At 41.6% G+C, this 21,410-nt stretch overlaps 2 protein-coding genes across 13 annotated transcripts in view; both read right to left on the reverse strand.

Moving 5' to 3' along the window:
* The window catches only part of pcsk5b (proprotein convertase subtilisin/kexin type 5b), a 58,890-nt gene extending 48,529 nt beyond the window's left edge, over positions 1 to 10,361 (reverse strand). For 2 of the 3 annotated variants that reach the window (XM_020469042.2, XM_020469037.2), the window contains exons 1-2: positions 9,808 to 10,352; positions 2,441 to 2,545 (exon numbers count right to left, since the gene is read on the reverse strand). In XM_020469042.2, coding sequence (XP_020324631.1) covers positions 2,441 to 2,545; positions 9,808 to 9,987 — 285 coding nt within the window. In that variant the 5' untranslated portion in view covers positions 9,988 to 10,352. Of the gene's footprint in view, positions 1 to 2,440; positions 2,546 to 9,807 lie in introns of all 3 variants that reach the window. The other variant, XM_020469025.2, reaches the window with a different exon arrangement.
* An 8,508-nt stretch (positions 10,362 to 18,869) lies between these two features.
* The window catches only part of LOC109876667 (ubiquitin-associated protein 2), a 32,991-nt gene continuing 30,450 nt past the window's right edge, over positions 18,870 to 21,410 (reverse strand). For 5 of the 10 annotated variants that reach the window (XM_031818372.1, XM_031818371.1, XM_031818376.1 and 2 more), the window contains 3 exons: positions 20,964 to 21,037; positions 20,214 to 20,405; positions 18,870 to 20,011 (listed from right to left, as the gene is read on the reverse strand). In XM_031818372.1, coding sequence (XP_031674232.1) covers positions 19,919 to 20,011; positions 20,214 to 20,405; positions 20,964 to 21,037 — 359 coding nt within the window. In that variant the 3' untranslated portion in view covers positions 18,870 to 19,918. The remainder of the gene's footprint in view (positions 20,012 to 20,213; positions 20,406 to 20,963; positions 21,038 to 21,410) is intronic. The other 5 variants (XM_031818374.1, XM_031818393.1, XM_031818401.1 and 2 more) reach the window with 2 other exon arrangements.

Genomic DNA, 21,410 nt, shown 5'->3' on the forward strand with positions numbered 1-21,410 from the left:
AACAGTGCTGTGCATCAAGCATTGCTAAGAGCTGCTCGCAAACACAGTAAAGTGCTGTTTGAATGAATGCTTACAAGCCTGCTGCTGTTACCACCGCTCAGTCAGACTGCTCTATCAAATCAGACTTATCATATAATAAACACACAGAAATACGAGTCTTATGTCATTAATATGGTCAAATCCGGAAACTATCATTTCGAAAACAAACGTTTATTCTTTCAGTGAAATACGGAACCATTCCGTATTTTGTTGAACGGGTGGCAACCCTCAGTCTAAATATTGCTGTTACATTGCACAACCTTCAATGTTATGTCATAATTATGTAAACTTCTGTCAAATAAATTACGGTCCTTGTTAGGAAGAAACACAGTTCGCTACGAGCCAGGCGGCCCAAACTGTTGCATATACCCGGACTCTGCTTGCACTGAACGCAAAAGAAGTAGTTAATATTGCTTGCTAACATGAATTTCTTTTAACTAAATATGCAGGTAAAAAAAAAACACTTCTGTGTACTGATTTTAAGAAAGGCATTGATGTTTATGGTTAGGTACATTTGGGCAACGAATGTGCTTTTTCCGCGAATGCGCTTTTGTTAAATCATCACCCGTTTGACGAAGTTGAATTAGACGGTGATAAATTAACAGGCACCGCATTGATTATATGCAACGCAGGACAAGCTAGTTAACCTAGTAATATCAACCATGTGAAGTTAACTAGTGATTGATTGATTGTTTTTTTATAAAGATAAGTTTAATGCTAGCTAGCAACTTACCCTGGCTCATTGCAGCCCCAAAGTCCTTTTGTCACTGCACTTGCGTAACAAGTGGTCAAGCCTGCCACGTAGTTTCCTTATGGTTTGCAATGTAATCAACATCCAAAAAGGCAGATAACCGATTGTTATGAAAACTTGAAATCGGCCCTGATTAATCAGCCATGCCGATTAGTCGTTCCTCTAGTTGAAACTGAGATTCCTCCATGAAAAACACTATTCTCCAATGTGCCAGTGGCCATCGAGGGTGAGCATTTGTCCAGTTATGACTCCTAACTGCAGTCAGGTCAAAACTCTGGTGAGGACAACGAGCATGCAGATGAGCTTCCCTGAGACGGTTTCTGACAGTTTGAGCAGAAATCATTCAGTTGTGCACACCCACAGTTTCATCAGCTCTCCAGGTGGCTGGTCTCAGACAATTCCGCAGGTGAAGAAGCCAGATGTGGAGGTCCTGGGCTGGTATGGTTACACGTGGTCCGCAGTTGTGAGGCCATTTGGACATGGTGCCAAATTGTCTAAAAACGTTGGAGGCAGCATATGGTAGAGAAATTAACATAAAATTACCTGGCAACAGCTCTGCTGGAAATTCCTGCAGTCAGCATGCCAATTGCATGCTCCCTCAACTTGAAACATCTGTGGCATTGTGTTGTGTGACAAAACTGCACATTTTAGAGTGGCCTGTTATTATCCCCAGCACAAGGTGCACCTTTGTAATGATCATACTGCTTAGTCAGTTTAATCAAATTGCTGGGATGTTTTATTTCAGCTCATGAAACGAAAAACTTTACATTTCATATTTTTGTTCAGTGTACTTTGAGTGTCTGAAAATGGGGCTAAATGTCACTCGGGTGAGGTTAGTCACACACCCGCTCTCCAAGCCGACGACCTTGGACTGGTAACTTACTGACAGCCATGACCTTTGACCGTGTCCCACATGCGCCAGGCGGTGCGTCAGCAAGCCATAAAGCCATTATCACTGCCTTGTCACCATGGAGACCTGCGTGCCAACAGGTAGATCGCACAGCGCGCACACACACAAGGTGTGTCCGCTACACCCAACTGACTCACACACATACAGATGACTGTCATTAGACAACGTGATTATTTTTATAACCGGCTCCACGGACTGACCCCAGTGCATCCATGATAGAGAGCAGCCCGAAAACAGCAGTGAAATGATACTGGCATCAGAATGGTAATGATATGACACTGATCCCTTTACAATAGTGATGGGAGCAGAAAGACTCCCAGCTCAGACTGCAGACCCAGCTGACATCATCCCTGCCAACCCTTCACACAGGAGAGAAACTTCAGGGGAAGAAGTGAGAAAGGGAGAGAGAGGAAAGAGAAGAACACTGATCTATCAATGGCAAACTGCCTCCTGCCCCAAGGGAGTCTTGTGTAATAAACAGAGTCAAAGTTGAAAAGGGCCAACATATCCAGCAACAGTATATAATACATAATTCATCAAAGATCTCTCATTGAATGACAACTATGCTCAGCAGTGCTATGGCTGGTAGACTTTCCATCGGTGTACTGAACTACAGTTGTGCCCTGTAATGTATGCATCATCAGGGCGAGACCAAGGGTGGTGTTCTGTGACTCATCAATAATGCAGGCGTGTCGATGACCTGGTGGGGTGGCCCGCCAGCACGGTGAGGCGAGGCTTACCTTGGACTCCATTGAGAGGAAGCTGTGGCCACCGCGACTGGAGAGAGTTGACCTTTTGATGGTCCTGCTGTGAAAGAAGTGATAATGGTCCTTCAGGTCGCCAATCTACCGAAAAAAAAACACACAACGATCAGTCTACAGTAAAAACACTGGTTGCATTCAAACGTCAACCAAGTCAGACAGAGGAATTAAACAATGTAACCTGTGAACCACAAACCTCCAAAATAAGAAAGACAGACAGACATGAGGCAGGCGAAGTGTGATTAACTTTAATAATTCAGAGGCAGATTATCAAACAGCAATGGCTGCCAGGTGTCATATACCATTTCCATTGACCCAGGGCTTTAGAGGAGCTACCCAAGGGACTGTATCAAGCCCCAATATCCTTTCAGGTAACTCACAACAATGTTTCACAAAAGATGTCTGCAGAAAGAATGCAGAAATGACATTATTTAATAAACTGTGGATGCTGAAATCAAGACTCGGTCCAGACCGTCCCAAAAAATGACGTCTGTGGACGTTGAATCCAAGGCCAGGGCGAATTGACCAAATTCCAATTTCAGATGACAGAAAACTACAGTTATGTTCAGCTCATAACTGTATGCCAGTGGAAGGGAGGACAGTAAGCAGGTGAAGCAACTGTGGTTAGTGACTACTATTATTTTGTATTGTAGCCAATGCAGTAAGTCCGGTACTGAGTAGTAAATCCGTTACTGAGTTTTAAATCACTTAGTAATTCATAAACAAAAATGTACATCAATAAAAACACTAATTGGTAGGTCTACCTTTACTTGTTAATTCAATTAACTTAAAATTACCCTCCATTAGAAAATGTCGGTTTTTGATTTAAGGCAATGTTCCTTAAACATACAATAGGCAAATCATTTCCCCAAAACTAAATTTAAGCACTGATATTGGTTGGCAGGGATCTTTACGTCAAAATTGTTTATTTCTAATACCCTTTAAAGACTTTCTGGGAGATGTTTCTGAAAATCCCTTTTCCATCTGTTTGACCAGAAGTTATATCCATTACTTATGCCTAATTTAGAAGATGGAAAATGGTTGAAAAATGTATCTATGCCTTAATTTCCCAAAAAGAGACTCTTGGCTGTCATTTGACACCCAATTTGATGTGCTCCTACGAACTTCACGTAGGTGCTCATGGGTCCTTTAACATGGAAATCACCCTAACACACTTGTTAGCTAGCATTAACCATCTAGCTAAAATATAATGTTCGTACCATTCCTCCATGGGAATCAAACCCACAACCCTAGCGTTGCAAGTGAAATTATCTACCAACTGCCTTACTCCCTCTCCATCCATCTGTGTGTTTCTGTATCATTGTATGTTCTCATATCTCTATCCCTGTCAACTGAATGCCACTGTCCTTCTCAGTCACCCACTCTGTTCACATCCCCATCTCCCCTACCATTTTGTTTTTCTCTGACAATCTCTTTGCATGTGTCCACAACAGTATTTACGTACACGTTGCCATTTCCCTGTTTTGCCAAGTCGCCCTCGCAAAATAGGTTTTTAACCTCAATGGGTCTTACCTGGATAAATAAAGGTCTTCCTCAACTTCATTATCGCATGAATGTCCCTAAATAAAACAACCTACTTTCATCCTGAAAAAAATTATAATCATGGGAACTTATTGAGTGTCAAGAACTTTATTTCATACACCCACACATGTATGCCTTTGTGGTGCAATCTTAATATTCAGAGCCAGTAGTACCTCAATGTTCTCAAGACCTGAATGTGCGGGGTCCCCATGAGTGAGAGAGCGAGAATGTGACAGTGCACTTAAGACATTAGTGTCAAAGTTCAAGTTAGGAGACTGGTGCAATATTGCCGCCTGGGAGTGTCTTTCAGAGCTTTAAGGCATCAACATACTTCGGGTCGGCTAGCGCTTTAAAAGACCTTCACTTGAAAAACAAGAAAAAAGCTGCAATAGTACCGTTTGTCCACCTTGAGACACCGTAGTCAAGAGTGAATTCATCTCAGATAAATCAAGAACCATTTAATTTTACATCTAAGATGTTCGGTGCAGTATTTCAAGTGAATGACAAACACTTCCTTGAAGAATCCCTACTGGTGACCAATCACTGGTCAAAGGGAAAACTTTGGCTTGCCTCAAGACAAAAATGTTGTGCACTCGAACAGCCGAAAAACTCTTCCCAAACGATGCCTAACACATCACAAAATATGCACTAACTGTTTCGACTGGGAAGCATATGGTAAGATTAAAAGGGGAATGGGGGGGGTATAAGACTCAGTTCTATAAAGGAGGGCTGGTTGGTATATGGGCACCATATAATTATGGAGAAGAGGGGCGGGAGGTGTGAGGGCAGGATGTCCCTGTGATTATCCTAGTCCACAACAGCAAATTTCCACCTGTCAGAATATGTAGTATTGCCTTCTCTGTGGAGAGAGAGCGCTTTGGATTGCCTGGTTTTGTCATTGCTAGATATTTCTCCCATATAGACCACCCTCTTAAATGTGTGTCGCTAAGCAACCAAATGTTGCCTACTCTGAACTTGCATGGGCCTCTCTGATTACAAGGAGAATTGTTGAACAAAATGACATCACAATTAAATCCAGCAAGTGTGCCCATATCTCCTCTTGGCTATAGCATTTTGTTTCCAGTGTTGTACCTGACAGCAGTTATGGATTGGAGTGGGGAGGGTTGGTGGTGACAGTAGATGTTACTTAGGAATGACATCAACAGGCACACACCATAACAGATATGCAGAATGGATTGATACTTTCAGAGCAATTCACATTATCAAACCCTTGGCAACGTCAATGCATGCTTTCCAGCCTTCCTTTACTGTGGCCATTTATAATCTCAGCCGCTTGTAATTTTATAAGGTTATTAAAATATTAATCTTGCAGCTCATTTGGTTAAAGTATGCGTTAAAGCTAGAATCCTTAATTGAAACAAAGTGCTGTCCCTGCCCGTTTTGCTAAAAAGCTAAGGATTGGGCTGAAGAAATGTAACCACTCAAATGCAGACAGAGCTATGTATGTATAGTTAACTAGATTATGATTTTTCAATGCCGATACCGATTATTCGGACGATTTTTATAATTTATTTATTTGTAATAATGACAAATTACAAACAATACTGAATGAACACTTATTTTAACTTAATACATAAAAAATATCAATTTAGCCTTAAATAATGAAACATGTTAAATTTGGTTTAAATAATGCAAAAACAAAGGGTTGGAGAAGTAAAAGTGCAACATGTGCCATGTAAGAAAGATAAAGTTTAAGTTCCTTGCTCAGAACATGAGAAAGCTGGTGGTTCCTTTTAACATGAGTCTTCAATATTCCCAGGTAAGAAGTTTTAGGTTGTAGTTATTATAGGAATTATAGGACTATTTCTCTCTATACCATTTGTATTTCATTAACTTTGACTATTGGATGTTCTTATAGGAACTTTAGTATTGCCAGTGTAACAGTATAGCTTCGATCCCTCTCCTCGCTCCTACCTGGGCTCGAACCAGGAACACAATGACAACAGCCACCGTCGAAGCAGCGTTACCCATGCAGAGCAAGGGGAACAACTACTCCAAGTCTCAGAGTGAGTGACGTTTGAAACGCTATTAGCGCACACCCCGCTAACTAGCTAGTCATTTCACATCGGTTAAACCAGCCTACTCTCGGGAGTTGATAGGCTTGAAGTCATAAACAGCTGCTGGCAAACGCACGAAAGTGCGGTTTGAATGAATGCTTACGAGCCTGCTGCTGCCTACCACCGCTCAGTCAGACTGCTCTATCAAATCATAGACTTAGTTATAACATGATAACACATAGAAATACGAGCCTTAGGTCATTAATATGGCCGAATCCGGAAACTATCATCTCGAAAACAAGACGTTTATGCTTTCAGTGAAATACGGAACCGTTCCGTATTTTATCTAATGGGTGGCATCCATAAGTCTAAATATTCCTGTTACATTGCACAACCTTCAATGTTATGTCATAGTTAAGTAAAATTCTGGCAAATTAGGAGGCCCAAACTGTTGCATATACACTGACTCTGCGTGCAATGAACGCAAGAGAAGTGACAATTTCACATGGTTAATATTGCCTGCTAACCTGGATTTCTTTTAGCTAAATATGCAGGTTTAAAAATATATACTTATGTGTATTGATTTTAAGAAAGGCATTGATGTTTATGGTTAGGTACACATTGGAGCAACGATACGCACCGTATCGATTATATGCAATGCAGGACAGGCTAGATAAACTTGTAATATCATCAACCATGTGTAGTTGTTAACCATCATAGTGGTTATGATTGTTTTTTATGGGGCGGCAGGGTAGCCTAGTGGTTAGAGCGTTGGACTAGTAACCGGAAGGTTGCAAGTTCAAACCCCCGAACTGACAAGGTACAAATCTGTCGTTCTGCCCCTGAACAGACATTTAACCCACAGTTCCTGGGCCATCATTGAAAATAAGGATTTGTTCTTAACTGACTTGCCTAGTTTTTTTATAAGATAAGTTTAATGCTAGCTAGCAACTTACCTTGGCTTACTGCATTCGCGTAACAGGCAGTCTCCTCGTGGAGTGCAATGTAATCAGGTGGTTAGAGCGTTGGACTAGTTAACTGTAAGGTTGCAAGATTGAATCCCCCGAGCTGACAAGGTAAAAATCTGTTGTTCTGCCCCTGAACGAGGCAGTTATCCCACCATTCCTAGGCCATCATTGAAAATAAGAATGTGTTCTTAAGCGTCTTGCCTAGTAAAATAAAGATGAAATAAAAGGTGTTAAAATGTATTTGTTTATATTTTTAAACCGGACAAATCGGTGTCCAGAAATACTGATTTCCGATTGTTATGAAAACTTGAAATCGGTCCTAATTAAATCGGCCATTACGATTAATCGGTCTACCTCTAGTATTACCCATGTTTTGAAGCTATACCATGTGTTTACATTTGATGTTTACAAACATTTGAGGAAAACAATGTATATATGTTGGGTTCCGATGTGGTACGACAGTTTAACCAAACTCATGAGGCTTTTAAGTTATATTTTTCAGTAAACAAATGGATATATATATATATTATATATATACACACCAGTCAAAAGTTGACACCTACTCATTCAAGGGTATTTTCTTTATTTTTACTATTTTTTTTAGAATATGTGGACAACTACAAATACCTAGGTGTCTGGCTAGACTGTAAACTCTCCTTCCAGACTCACATTAAGCATCTCCAATCCAAAAATAATCTAGAATCGGCTTTCTATTTCGCAACACAGCCTCCTTCACTCATGCTGCCAAACATACCCTCGAAAACCTGACTATCCTACCGATCCTTGACCTCAGCGATGCCATTTACAAATTAGCCCCCAACACTCTACTCAGCAAACTGGATGTAGTCTATTACAGTGCCATCCGTTTTATCACCAAAGCCCCATATACTACCCACCACTGCGACCTGCATGCTCTCGTTGGCTGGCCCTCACTGCATATCCGTCGCCAAACCCACTGCCTCCAGGTCATCTATAAGTCTTTGAGATAAGGCGGTGCTTTACCTAGCAGCTCACTGGTCACCATAGCAACATCCACCCGTAGCACACGCTCCAGCAGGTATATTGCACTGTTCATCCCCAAAGCCAACACTTCCTTTGGCTGCCTTTCCTTCCAGTTCTCTGCTGCCAATGACTGGAACGAATTGCAAAAATCTAAGAAGCCTTATATCTCCCTCTAACTTTAAGCATCAGCGGTCTGAGCAGCTTACCGATCACTGTACACAGCCAATCTGTAAATAGTACACCCGACTACCTCATCCACATATTATTACTTACCCTCTTGCACCCCAGTATCTCTACTTGCACATCATCATCTGCACATCTATCATTCCAGTAGTAATGCTAAATTGTAATTATTTTCACCTCTAGAGCCTATTTATTACCTACCTCCCTACATTTTCACACACTACATAGATTTTTCTATTTTTATTTTGTGTTATTGACTGTGTTTGTTTATGTGTAACTGTTGTTTTTGTCGCACTGCTTTGCTTTATCTTGGCCAGGTCGCAGTTGTAAATGGGAACTTGTTCTCAACTGGCCTAGCTGGTTAAATAAAGGTGAAATAAGAATACCAAAAGGTTAATTTGTGGAATTTCTTTCCTTCTTAATGTGTTCGAGCCAATCATTTGTGTTGTGACGAGATTTTTGGTTCCAACCGTTGTGTCTTTGAGACGCAGAGTAGGTGAATGGACGATCTCCGCATGTGTGGGTCCCACAGTGAAGCATGGAGGAGGTGTGATGGTGTGGGGGTGCTTTGCTGGTGACACTGTCAGTGATTTATTTTAATTCAAGGCACACGTAACCAGCAATGATTCCACAGCATTCTGCAGTGATACGCCATACCATATGGTTTGCGCTTAGTGGGACTATCATTTGTTTTTCAACAGGACAATGACCCAAAACACCTCCAGGCTGTGTATGGGCTATTTGACCAACAAGGAGAGTGATGGAGCTCTGCATCAGATGACCTGGCATCCACAATCACCCGACCTCAACCCAATTGACATGGTTTGGGATGAGTTGGACCGCAGAGTGAAGGAAAAGCAACCAACAAATGCTCAACATATACATGTGGGAAGTCCTTCAAAACTGTTGGAAAAGCATTCCAGGTGAAGCTGGTTCGGAGAATGCAAAGAGTGTGCAAAGCTGTCAAGGCAAAAGAAGGCAAATATATATATATATGTTTTTTGGGGGGGAATTTTTTTGGTTACTACATGATTCCATGTGTTATTTCGTTAAAAACCCTTGAATGAGTAGGTGTCCAAACTGGAACTGTAAATAATTGATAAATCCAAAGTGTATACAGCAACTAAGGATTCTAAGTTTAAGAGACCCATATTGGTCTGAGCCATGAAATACGAGACATTAAACTGTTGGCAAAATTCTCCACTCCTAACAGCCCAATAAAACTGCTCTGCGGAACTGTGGGGCACCTGTTGTCCCACCGGTGTGGAGCCTAATCACTGCACCCCTGCCCCCGCTCTCTCGTTTTGTTCATGTCATAGTCAATCCCGTGTGTGCCAGGCTGATCCCCGCCACACACACGCCAGAAATACTATCCTGGGTTCAAGGCACATTATTTAGAGTGGAGGTAGCGTGTTCAGGCTGGCCCGGGATGTGGACTATCCAGTGTGGGCCCGGGTGACTATGACGTGTGAACTTCAATTGGACTGACAACAAAACACCACCGTTCAAAAACAAAGTAAGTTTTAATTTATCAAAGAAAAAACACCAATGCTGGGAAGGATTTGACTTTGAAACTCTTTCGAATAAAAATGTAAAAGGAACGAAAAGATAAGAGGAACAATTTAAAACATACCTGTCCCATATTCTTATAGCCATATTTGTCTGCTATCCGATCAGCGAACACAGGTCCCCCGTTTATCCGTACAGCCCAATGGTTAGTGTAAATCCGAGCTTTGCAAGGGGCAGACGTAAAACCGAGCCAGAGCGCCAGAACGCACATCAAGCCTCTTCTCAAAGCGGCGTTCCAAACCATCTTCCCCCACTTTTTCCCCGAACCTCCCGCGTCTCCCTCCGACTAGGAAAACAGCCAAACTTCTCTTCTCACCGCAGAGCAAGCAAGATTCTCATAAACTGTTCGATCAACATCCACCGCAAATAAAGGAAACAACGGAAACCGAAAAATGTCTCAAAAGCCCGTTAGATGGTCCTGGTCTGCTCTCCGCGTGCTCTGCATGGAGAGTTCGAAGTTTGCGTTCAGTCGTGCTCCTTCGCCGCGGTGGGGGTAGTTTGTCTGAATGCAGTGCTTTGGGATAATTTATTTTCCCCAGAACTCGGATGTTGGTTCTCCTTCTCTCTTTAAAGTGGCGAAATGGCTACAGCGCCTCCCACCAAATAACTAGCGACAATTCGTAGTAGAAACAACTGATGCTGCGTTTATAACCAAGTGGGAAGGTGATAAATACCGATTTTGAAGTTGTAAATACCAGTTGGATGCATTAACGTGCTTTGAACTCATTGAGAAACGCCGATTGGCTAATAGCCAACAAAATGCGTCAACCATGAACTAAAGTGTCGCTATTATGCGTTTAAACAAACTATAGTGTTCAAAAACCATGTTAATATATCTATATAAATAAGGTTTAGTTGCTACATTTAACTGCCGAAAATGCTGTTATCAAGGTAATTTCCTTTGTAGGTGACGTCAGAGGTCTGACTGTGGGAAAAGTGGGAGCTCAGGGATGATAGACGAGTTTCCCACTTGTATTTGCGAGTTGGATAGGCGTTCAAAAGATTGTGCCCAGTCGGGTATGATAATTACCACCTTTCCAGTTGGTTATCAATGCAGCATAATCCGCCGGCTGGGCTGCCTGCACTCCGCTGGGTCTTAAAGCCACACTGTCAAATATCTCAAACTGGTCTCAGATACAGTGCATTCGGAAAATATTCAGAGCCCTTGACTTTTCACACATTTTGTTACAGCCTTATTTTAAAAAAATCTGAATTTTTTCTCATCAATCTACGAACACTACTCCATAATAAAGTAAAAACAGGTTTTTAGATTTTTTTGGCAAATTCATTTAAAAAAATCATAAATACCTTATTTACATAAGTATTCACAAGTATTCAGACCCTTTGTATGCGACTTGAAATTGAGCTCAGGTGCATCCTGTTTCTATTGATCATCCTTGAGAGGTTTCTGTAACTTTATTGGAGTCCACCTGCAGTAAATTAAATTGATTGGACATGATTTGGAAAGGCACACACCTGTCTATATAAGGTCCCAGAGTTGACAGTGCATGTCAGAGCAAAAACCAAGCCATGAGGTTGAAGGAATTGTTCATAGAGCTCCGAGACAGGATTGTGTTGAGGCACAGATCTGGGGAAGGATACCAAAACATTTCTGCAGCATTGAAGGACCCCAAGAACACAGTGGCCTCATCATTCTTAAATGGAAGAAGTTTTGAACCACTAAGACTCTTCCTAGAGCTGGCCGACCAACCAAACTGAGAAATCGGGGGAGAAGGGCCTTGGTCGGGGAGGTGACCAAGAACCTGATGGTCACGCTGACAGAGCTTTAGAGTTCCTCTGTGGAGATGGGAGAATCTTCCAGAAGGACAACCATCTCTGCAGCACTCCACCAAGCAGGCCTTTATGGTAGAGTGGCCAGACGGAAGCCACTCCTCAGTAAAACAGACAGCCACTTGGAGTTTGCCAAAAGGCATCTATAGGACACTCAGACCATGAGAAAGAAGATTCTCTGGTCTGATGAAACCAAGATTGAGCTCTTTGGCCTGAATGCAAAGGGTCACGTCTGGACACAACCAGAAACCATCCCTACGGTGAAGCATGGTGGTGGCAGCATCATGCTGTGGGGATATTTTTCAGCGGCAGGGACTGGGAGACTAGTCAGGATTGAGGGAAAGATGAACAGGGCAAAGTACAGAGAGATCCTTGATGAAAACCTGCTCATGACATCAGACTGGGGTGAAAGTTCACCTTCCAACAGGACAACGACCCTAAGCACACAGCCAAGACAACACAGGAGTGAATTATGGACAAGTCTCAATGTCCTTGAGTGGCCCAGCCAGATCCCGGACTTGAACCTGATCTAACATCTCTGGAGAGACTTAAAAATAGCTGTGCAGCGACGCTCCCAATCCAACCTGAGCTTGAGAGGATCGGCAGAGAAGAATGGGAGAAACTCCTCAAATACAGGTGTGCCAAGCTTGTAGCGTCATACCTAAGACTCAAGGCTGTAATCGCTGCCAAAGGTGCTTCAACAAAGTACTGAGTAAAGGGTCTGAATACTTATGTAAATTTAATATTTAAGTATTTTATTTTAATGTGTACACATTTCTAAAACCTGTTATTGTTTTGTCATTATATTGTATTGTGTTTAGATTGATGAGGGGGAAAAAACGATTTAATGCATTTATAATAAGGCTGTAACGTAACAAAATGTGGAAAAAGTCAAGGGGTCTGAATACTTCCTGAATGCACTGCATTTCTCACAGAGACAGTGTTAGCCCGTTTGATTAGGCCTACTATATTGTTATCTATTAAGAATGTATAACACAATAGTGTCAGGCGAGGTTAGTGTGATTTGGAACAACGTTACAGACTTTGTTACTTTATAGGCCTAACTAGGCCTATTTACATTTCTTACAAATGATTTCCGTTATTATTGCAACAGTAGCTAGGTTTCCATATAATTGGCAACAGATTTATGTGAATATTCTAAAATCTTAATAAAAACAATATGCAGATTTTCACACCAGAGATGTGTTTCTATCAAATTGGCTTGTTGCAGATAAAAGGCTATGCGTGATGACACCGTGCACGTGAAACAAACTTTTGCAGTTAAATTCCCATGTACCGAATCAAAAAATACAAGTCACAGTGCCTTCAGAAAGTATTCACACTCCTTAACTTGTTCCACGTGTTGTTTGTTACAGCCCAAATTTTAAATGGATTCAATTCAGATGTTGTGTCATTGGTCTATACACAATACCCCAAAATGTCAAAGTGGAATTATGTTTTTAGACATTTCTACAAATTAATAAATAATGAAAAGGTGAAATGTCTTGAGTCAGGCAATCCTAAATAAGTTCAGGAGTAAAAATGTGCTTAACAAGTCACATAGTAAGTTGTATGGTCTCTGTGTACAATTATTTAAAAAATATATATATTACAAGTCACATAAGATCAAATTCTTATTTACAATGACGGTCTACTGAGGAACAGCCTTGTTTAGGGGCAGAACGACAGATTTTTACCTTGTCATTCTACCTTGTCAGCTCTGGGATTCGATCCAGCAACCTTTTGGTTACTGGCCCAACGCTCTAACCACTAGGCCATCTGCCGGTCAATAATTGTGTGTAACATTTTTTTTTTATGACTACCTCATCTCCGTACCCCACACATACAATTATCTGTAAGGTCCCTGAGTCGAGCAGTGAATTTCAGACACAGATTCAACCACAAAGACCAGGGAGGTTCTCCAATGCCTCGTAAAGTAGGGCACCAATTGGTAGATGGGTAAAAATAAAACAAACAGACATTAAATATCCCTTTGAGCATGGTGAAGTTATTAATTACACTTTGGTTGGTCTATCAATACACCCAGTCACTACAAAGATGCAGGCGTCCTTCCTAGCTCAGCTGCCAGAGAGGCAGGAAACCGTTCAGGGCTTTCAACATGAGGCCAATGGTGACTTTAAAACAGTTCGAGTTGAATAGATGTGATAAGAGAAAACTCAACATTGTAGTTACTAAATGACAGAGTGTAAAGAAGGAAGCCTGAACAGACTAAAAATATTCAAAAACTGCAAAAAAAAAAAGAAATGTATGTCTTGAATACAGTGTTATGTTTGGGGAAAATCCAACACAACACATCACTGAGTACCACTCTTCATATTTTCAAGCATGGTGGTGGCACCATCATGTTATGTGTGTGCTTGTCATCGGCAATGAGTGGGGAGTTTTTTTTAAGATGACAAGAAATGGAATAGAGCTATGCACAGGCAAAATCCTAGAGGAAAACCTGGTTTAGTCTGCTTTCCAACAGACAAATTCAGCTTTCAGCAGGACAATAACCTTATGTAATCAATATATATTTGTTTATTTATTATTATTAATATTTTTGTTGTTGTTGCAAATGTTAGATTTGTTGTTCCAATGACTTTCCATAGTATTTTGTTTAGATCGTTGACAAAAAAAATGACAATTAACTCCCAACTTGTAACACAACAAAATGTGGAAAAGGTCAGGGGGTGTGAATACTTTCTGAAGTCACTGTAAATGGGTTTCCATTGCATTTTAAACTCTACTGATAAATGTTCTAAATGTGGCATTATGTAGCGAATGTGCCAACTGGTATTGGCACGTGCGCTCTAGCCAACAGCTTGCAGAAACACTGTCGGTATGGCCTACATGATGAGATTAGGGCAGGATTTCCCAAACTCGGGCCTGGGGCCCCCCCTGGGTGCACGGCTTGGTTTTTGCCATAGCACTACACAGCTGATTCAAATAATCAAAGCTTGATGATGAGTTCATTATGTGCCCACTTTGTGTAGCATATTTAGTTGTGTCGACATTAGGAAAGTTTACCAACAAATGAGCTGTTTCAATCAGGCCTGTCTTGACATGTTTTATCCAACATGTAGACTACTTTACGCGCTAAATATGGAAACCTAGTTATAGTTTCACAAATAGGGAAAACAACATTTTGTGCACAGAGCTGGGCTTATTTTAGCTTAAAAGGCTACATGAAAATCCCTTGTGATTGCTAGGTTTTTGTTTTCATAGCATTTGCCCGGAGTAACTCCATAGCAAGCCAGGGACAGTGCCAGAGAGGAAGAAGCAAATCTGTCCAAAATAAGCCCAAAGTATTTCTACAGTCTTATTTTGGACCTAAGCTTGTCGCTTGCCTTCCCGACTCACATTGTTAGGGCAGAGACATGAGTATCCAATCCTTATATAAGCTACATATCTCTGACTGCACATACAGCAAAAACTCTATTCTGCCTCGAACACAAGTAGCGAATCAGCATAATTTCTTTAATTGCGTCCAATTTCTCAGTGAATGGACACCACTGTCAAATCTAACAACAAGCAGGGGACAATAATATCTCACGGTCCTCCAAAATGAGATGAAAGAAACCAAAACACCCTGTGACTGCAAGCATTCAGCAGAAGGACAGACTTGTAATTTAAAGCATTGAATGGAAGAAAAACAGGCAATGATTTGAGAACGAAATCAACTACCCAGCTCACGAGCAAGCAAGCCCTCCATTCACTGTGCGACCTCACTGCTGGGGGGCTAAATCCTGTGTGACAGCCCCAATATTTGGGAGTGAATCAAGTGAACCCCCACAAAACGTCTTTGTCGAAAGCATCTGAAAGAGCAGTAACGAATGACAACAAACATCAGCATTCCTGCGTACATTCCTGCTTGAGTTCATTGAAATATTAGAGATCGAGCTTAGACATCCACCATTGCGCAGCCACTATTAGCCTATTTTGAGCCATTGTGTAACACGAGCTGGATAGAAACATCAAGTATGAGGCAACAGACTTATAACAGCCTATATAACATAAATATATTATCTGCACATTATGGGGGCTTGGGGGTCTTTAGTGGGACCCTATTATGGGGCTTTCCCTGTAATGAAAATGCCTCAGTTTTATCCACCTGTATGTGGAAAATATTGACGATATGGTGGAAGATAAAAAAGTGCCCCTTCAAAAATAAATAGGTGGGTGACGCCTCTGGCGAGGGCCAATCATATAAAGTAGCTTCTATACAGGGACTATCTATGGCATAACACATTACACACTAGTCCTCCTACTATAGCAGCATACAGGGCCAGAGAGATTCATTCCTCAGAAGCAGTAGCCTGTATGACCATCCTGATCTTGCGAGCTTAGATTCTATTTTGCTACACAGATTCAGTGACTGATTGATATAGTAAAAAGAGTGCAGCAGTCAGGATGGTCTTGGACAGTGTTTGTGGAGTAGTGAACTACATGTAGTTCAACTAGTAATTCAATTACATTTGGTAGTTGCTTGGTGGTAGTTGAACTAAATTCAGATCTAGGTAGTGTTTTCAGTTGTTAACACCTTTTTTCTGCCATGGTGTAGCTAACTATGGGAACTACACACATTTTTTATCAAAAATATATATATTTTTAATATTGGGGGAAATAGGCAATACTTTCCTTTTATTTTTCATCATCAGACCTGCCTAATTCTCATTTGAAACATTGTTTTTGTGTTTAGTAGGCTAAATTGCTGTTAACACCTGACTCCAGTGATCTGTTCTTACAATATGTAGTCTGTGACATTTCAGATATAATTTTTCCAGAAGTACAGTAGCTTGGATGTGCAGTAGTGAACTACTTTTTCAAAGTAGCTTTAGTTAAATAAAGAATATTTCTCTTAAGGGTAGCTTTAGTGTAGCTTAACTTCTTCCAGTGTAAAGTAATGGGTAAACCAAGATTTCAGAGTAGCTTCCACAACACTGGTTGTGGATCAGGCTAGAGAAGCAGAACCCTGTTGGAAACCAAAAGCATGAGTTAATTTACAAGTGGCCAAGGTTATACTAATTCATAATGATCGAGTCAAATCAGGGGTGGCGATAACCAGTCATGGATTTTTAAGGACTATTCAAACTGGCCTTCTCACGTTAAAACTCTCGAGCCGGACCTTTGTTTTTCCTTTCCTATGGCTTTCACCACCTTCCCCACTCTTTCCATGGGTGGCCTTCCAGAGAGGGAGATTTGACCTATTCAACTTCACTTTGACCTCTGACCCAAGTGCTGTGTATACTTCTGCAGTTGAGCACAATGGGCCAAGCCACTCACCCTCCTTGTCCGGTCTCATTTGGTTGGAATACAGAGCTCTATTCTGTGGGCCACAATATTATTGGGGGTCAAAAATGTCTATCACGTAGCTCAGAGAATGCCATCTGTGCCTACACATAATTAGGGTATACGGTAAGACAGTTACATACATTTAATAAGGCATTATTAAGTGAATTCAATGGGTATATCCAACAGAAGCCAATCTTACATGGCTTGAATGTTACCTCTAAAGGTGTAATGATATATAAAAGCTCCACTTTTCCATTTGAATCATTAAAAAAAGATTAGCAGTAGCATTAGAATTTGGTTGAGCAATTTTAAATTGAGCATGGTGACTATCAGGTGTAAACTCCCTCTAGTCTTACCAATCTACATGTTTAATGACTAGAAGTGTTCAAGAGCACATTTTATAGAACACAAGCCTAGGACTGGTTGTCCTAACCCCAGGACTGCGTACGCCCTCCAGTGGTGAATAACATAACGGCGAGGGCATTTGTTGCTCTGAGTTTTGGGGAGGATTCTGCTGTTAAAAGCCTATGCAGTGCACCACCTATGTATTCCCATCATGAGTGGTGCTCAATAGCCCTGTGTGCGTTGCTCTCATGCTGAGCCGCCATATGTCATGGGAACAAACCACTAGACAGAAACTAGTGAGTCTGCAACAGCAGGAGAGAATATATAGGCATATGCTTACACAATTTATAACAGCCTACAATCCAATGTATTATGAATGTTATATGTTACTGGCTTTGTGTATAATATATATACGTACTGAACAAAAATATAAAACGCAACATGCAACAATTAAGATTTTACTGGGTCACAGTTCATAAGAATATCAGTCAATTTAAATAAATTCATTAGACCCTAATGGAAGTCACATGATGGCAGGGGTGCAGCCATGGGTGGGCATAGGCCCAGCCAATCAGTGACAAAAAAGGGCTTTATTACAGACATACTCAATATCCCAACAATCCTGCAGGTGAAGAAGCCAGATGTGGTTATGGGTGTTCTGCAGTTTGAGGCCGGTTGGACGCAACTTATGTTAGAGAAATTGACATTAAGTTCTCTGGCAATAGCTGCTGGACATTGTTGCAGTCAGCACACCAATTGCACGCTCCCTCAAAACTTGAGACATCCATGGCATTCTGTTGTGACAAAACTTCACATTTCAAGTGGCCTTTTGTCCCATGCACAAGGTGCACCCGAGTAATGATTATGCTGTTTATTCAGTTTATTAATATACCACACCTGTTAGGTGAATTTATTGTCTTGGCAAAGGAGAAACGCTCACTAACATGAATGTTGACAAATTTGTGCACAATTTTAGAAATGGAATTCCCCCCCCCAGCTCATTTAACATGGGACCAACACTTCACATGATGCATTTATATTTTTGTTCAGTTACATTCGCTTATACAGTTTTGGCCATTCTTTCAATAGGAATTTGAGATATAGCTGAAACTGGTATAACTTAAAAATTTCCAGAGATTTTGCTAAGGTTTCTGTTGAGTATTGTGAATGAATAACCAATGCCAAATTAAAATTGCTTGCCAAGTTAGCCATTGTGCAATAGAAAGAGCCTCTCACTCTAGGAGCTCAGATGGAATAATTTAATAACCAACGATTAGACAGACATGCGGTCTTAATCTGTCGAAGCGATTATTAAATTATTGCATCTGAGCACCTAGAGTGTGAGGATATCCTTTTATTTTTCAAGTGTTCTACTCCGCTAGCCAGAACCTCACCTAAACAAGTGTTCTACTCCGCTAGCCAGAACCTCACCTAAACAAGTGTTCTACTCCGCTAGCCAGAACCTCACCTAAACAAGTGTTCTACTCCGCTAGCCAGAACCTCACCTAAACAAGTGTTCTACTCCGCTAGCCAGAACCTCACCTAAACAAGTGTTCTACTCCGCTAGCCAGAACCTCACCTAAACAAGTGTTCTACTCCGCTAGCCAGAACCTCACCTAAACAAGTGTTCTACTCCGCTAGCCAGAACCTCACCTAAACAAGTGTTCTACTCCGCTAGCCAGAACCTCACCTAAACAAGTGTTCTACTCCGCTAGCCAGAACCTCACCTAAACAAGTGTTCTACTCCGCTAGCCAGAACCTCACCTAAACAAGTGTTCTACTCCGCAGGCCAGAACCTCACCTAAACAAGTGTTCTACTCCGCAGGCCAGAACCTCACCTAAACACGTGTTCTACTCCGCAGGCCAGAACCTCACCTAAACACGTGTTCTACTCCGCAGGCCAGAACCTCACCTAAACAAGTGGCCGTTTCTTTCGTCTCCAGATTAGCCATTGTACAATAAGCATCTCTGCTTTTCTGGGTCAGCGGTATGGATGGCGCTCAAGTACAAAGGTGGTGTGCGGTAGCCCTGGTCAGTTCAGGGTCAACAACAAATCACACATTCAATCACAACATCTAAGTCCAGTCTGCCCTCAAAAATCAGTACCTCACAAACTAAATGACAAGAATGAACTTGGGCAAAATTATTACTGCTCAGAACTTTATTCAGATGGAAACGGTTAAAATGAAATTAAAATATATAATTTTAATGGGCAGGTCTTTGAGGCGTATCGATGCAGCGGAAGGCACAGAGGCAGCCCCCCTTGCCAGAGCTACCCAATCAGAAACAGAAAACTGAGTAAAAGGAGGGTGAAGTTTTAAAAAGGATGAAAATGAAGGGGATAAGCTGGATAACTCAAGAGTTGTGTATAAAAAAAAAAAGGAGACAAATGTAGTTCGTTAATGTGGAAACCCCCCATCCGAGGTCCTCATTTCGCTCAGTGCTAAAGCTCTCTCCTTTTCCATTTTCCTCTATAGGAGTTCTCAGATGTATTTTTTGTAATATCTTCCTGCAGCTTTGAAAAAGTAAACAAAAACATCTTTCAAAAATAAAATGCAGCAACCACATTTCATGTTCTACTATTACATATACAGTATATATATATATAAATACATACATAAATATCTTACATGTACAACCAATTTTGAAAAAGGAAAAGAAAAATGAATGGGGGAGTTGGAGAAGGGACACACACACACAGCCTTTAGTATGGGGGGCCAGGACAGACTCCCCAGGGGTACCCTTCAGTTGGCCCAGTAAGGGCTTCCATAACTGGACTTACTGCCCTGGCTCTTCTGCTGCATGCTGCTGGACTGATTGCGCTGACCCGGACCACCCTACAGGGGGAGACAATGCCCACACACACCCCACAGTCAATTATTGGCTATTGGGTCAAAACCTTTACAATCCGGCAGAAGTCATTCACCACTGCAGTTCAGCTCCGACACTAAGTCCATGTATGTCTATGGTGTTTATCAACAACAGGAGGAGAATGTTAAGTGTATGGTGTTTATCATAAAGAGGTTGAAGGGCTGTTACCTGTCCGTCTTGGGTGAGGTGGTGGTGTAGCAACTGGGAGTGTGGCTGCTGGTGGGCAGGCAGAATGTGGAGGAAGGGTGGCGGGGCGTAACCGGGGGCACCCCCGGGGTTCAGAGGGCCCGTGCCCCCCAGCGCAGACGGCAGGCTGAAGGGAGGGGGCGTTCCTGCGTGGAAGCCCTGCTTATCAAAAGACTGGGGTTGGGGACAGTGAACAGAGTGTGGAGAGGACCATTATATTGTGTAATATCTGAGCATAAGAGGTATGATCCTGAATTTATCCTCATTCATATTTCAATCCTGTGGAACTGAGGTGGTCTGGCTCCTTAACATCAATAAATCCAACCAGCCATATCAATTAAAGCCGCTTATTCTCAGACATGACTGAAACCAATGATTTGTATACACATCATTGGCTGAAACTATACAGCAACCAGTGATGTCACGATACACCGATACCATTTTCTGTGGCAAAAAAGAAAACATGAAACAGACTAAACTATGATCTTTTAAAACCTACTTTTGTAAAATACTGTGAGCTATAGCTTGGAAATAAAACACGTGACTCTGGGTGACAACATAAGACTGTTTTCCCCCAAAATTTGGATCGTTTTCCCTCAAGAAATGAAATCGGCTTCATGTTTTGTTTCCCTTGCTTCCTGGTATCGCGACAACACTAACAGCAACAACTATAAACCAGGTGTTGACTGACTTCAGCATAGGACACAGTACACAGAATGTTAATGAGCTCACCTGTGTCTTGCTGTACATTGAAGCACCAATATCGGGCACCCCTCCACTGCTGCCTGAGCTGGACAAACCTGGAGCTGTGAGCGAGAGGAAACAAACATGTCAGTTTGCCCCCGCGAGGCGGCACGGGGTCAGTTGGCAATGTTCAACATTTCTAGTGAGGAAGTTGACCATTTCAAGAGTTAGTAGTGACTGAGGGAGAATTTCTTAGTTAGTAGTGAGGGGGGTGTTTCAGAACAGTAGTATATACACTGCTCAAAAAAATCAAGGGAACACTTAAACAACACAAAGTAACTCCAAGTCAATCACACTTCTGTGAAATCAAACTGTCCACTTAGGAAGCCACATTATTTGACACTAAATTTCACATGCTGTTGTTCAAATGGAATAGTCAACAGGTGGATTTTATAGGCATTTAGCAAGACACCCCCAATAAAAGGAGTGGTTCTG

The sequence above is a fragment of the Oncorhynchus kisutch genome, linkage group LG3 (assembly GCF_002021735.2).
Source record: "Oncorhynchus kisutch isolate 150728-3 linkage group LG3, Okis_V2, whole genome shotgun sequence".
In the NCBI taxonomy this organism is placed as follows: domain Eukaryota; kingdom Metazoa; phylum Chordata; class Actinopteri; order Salmoniformes; family Salmonidae; genus Oncorhynchus; species Oncorhynchus kisutch.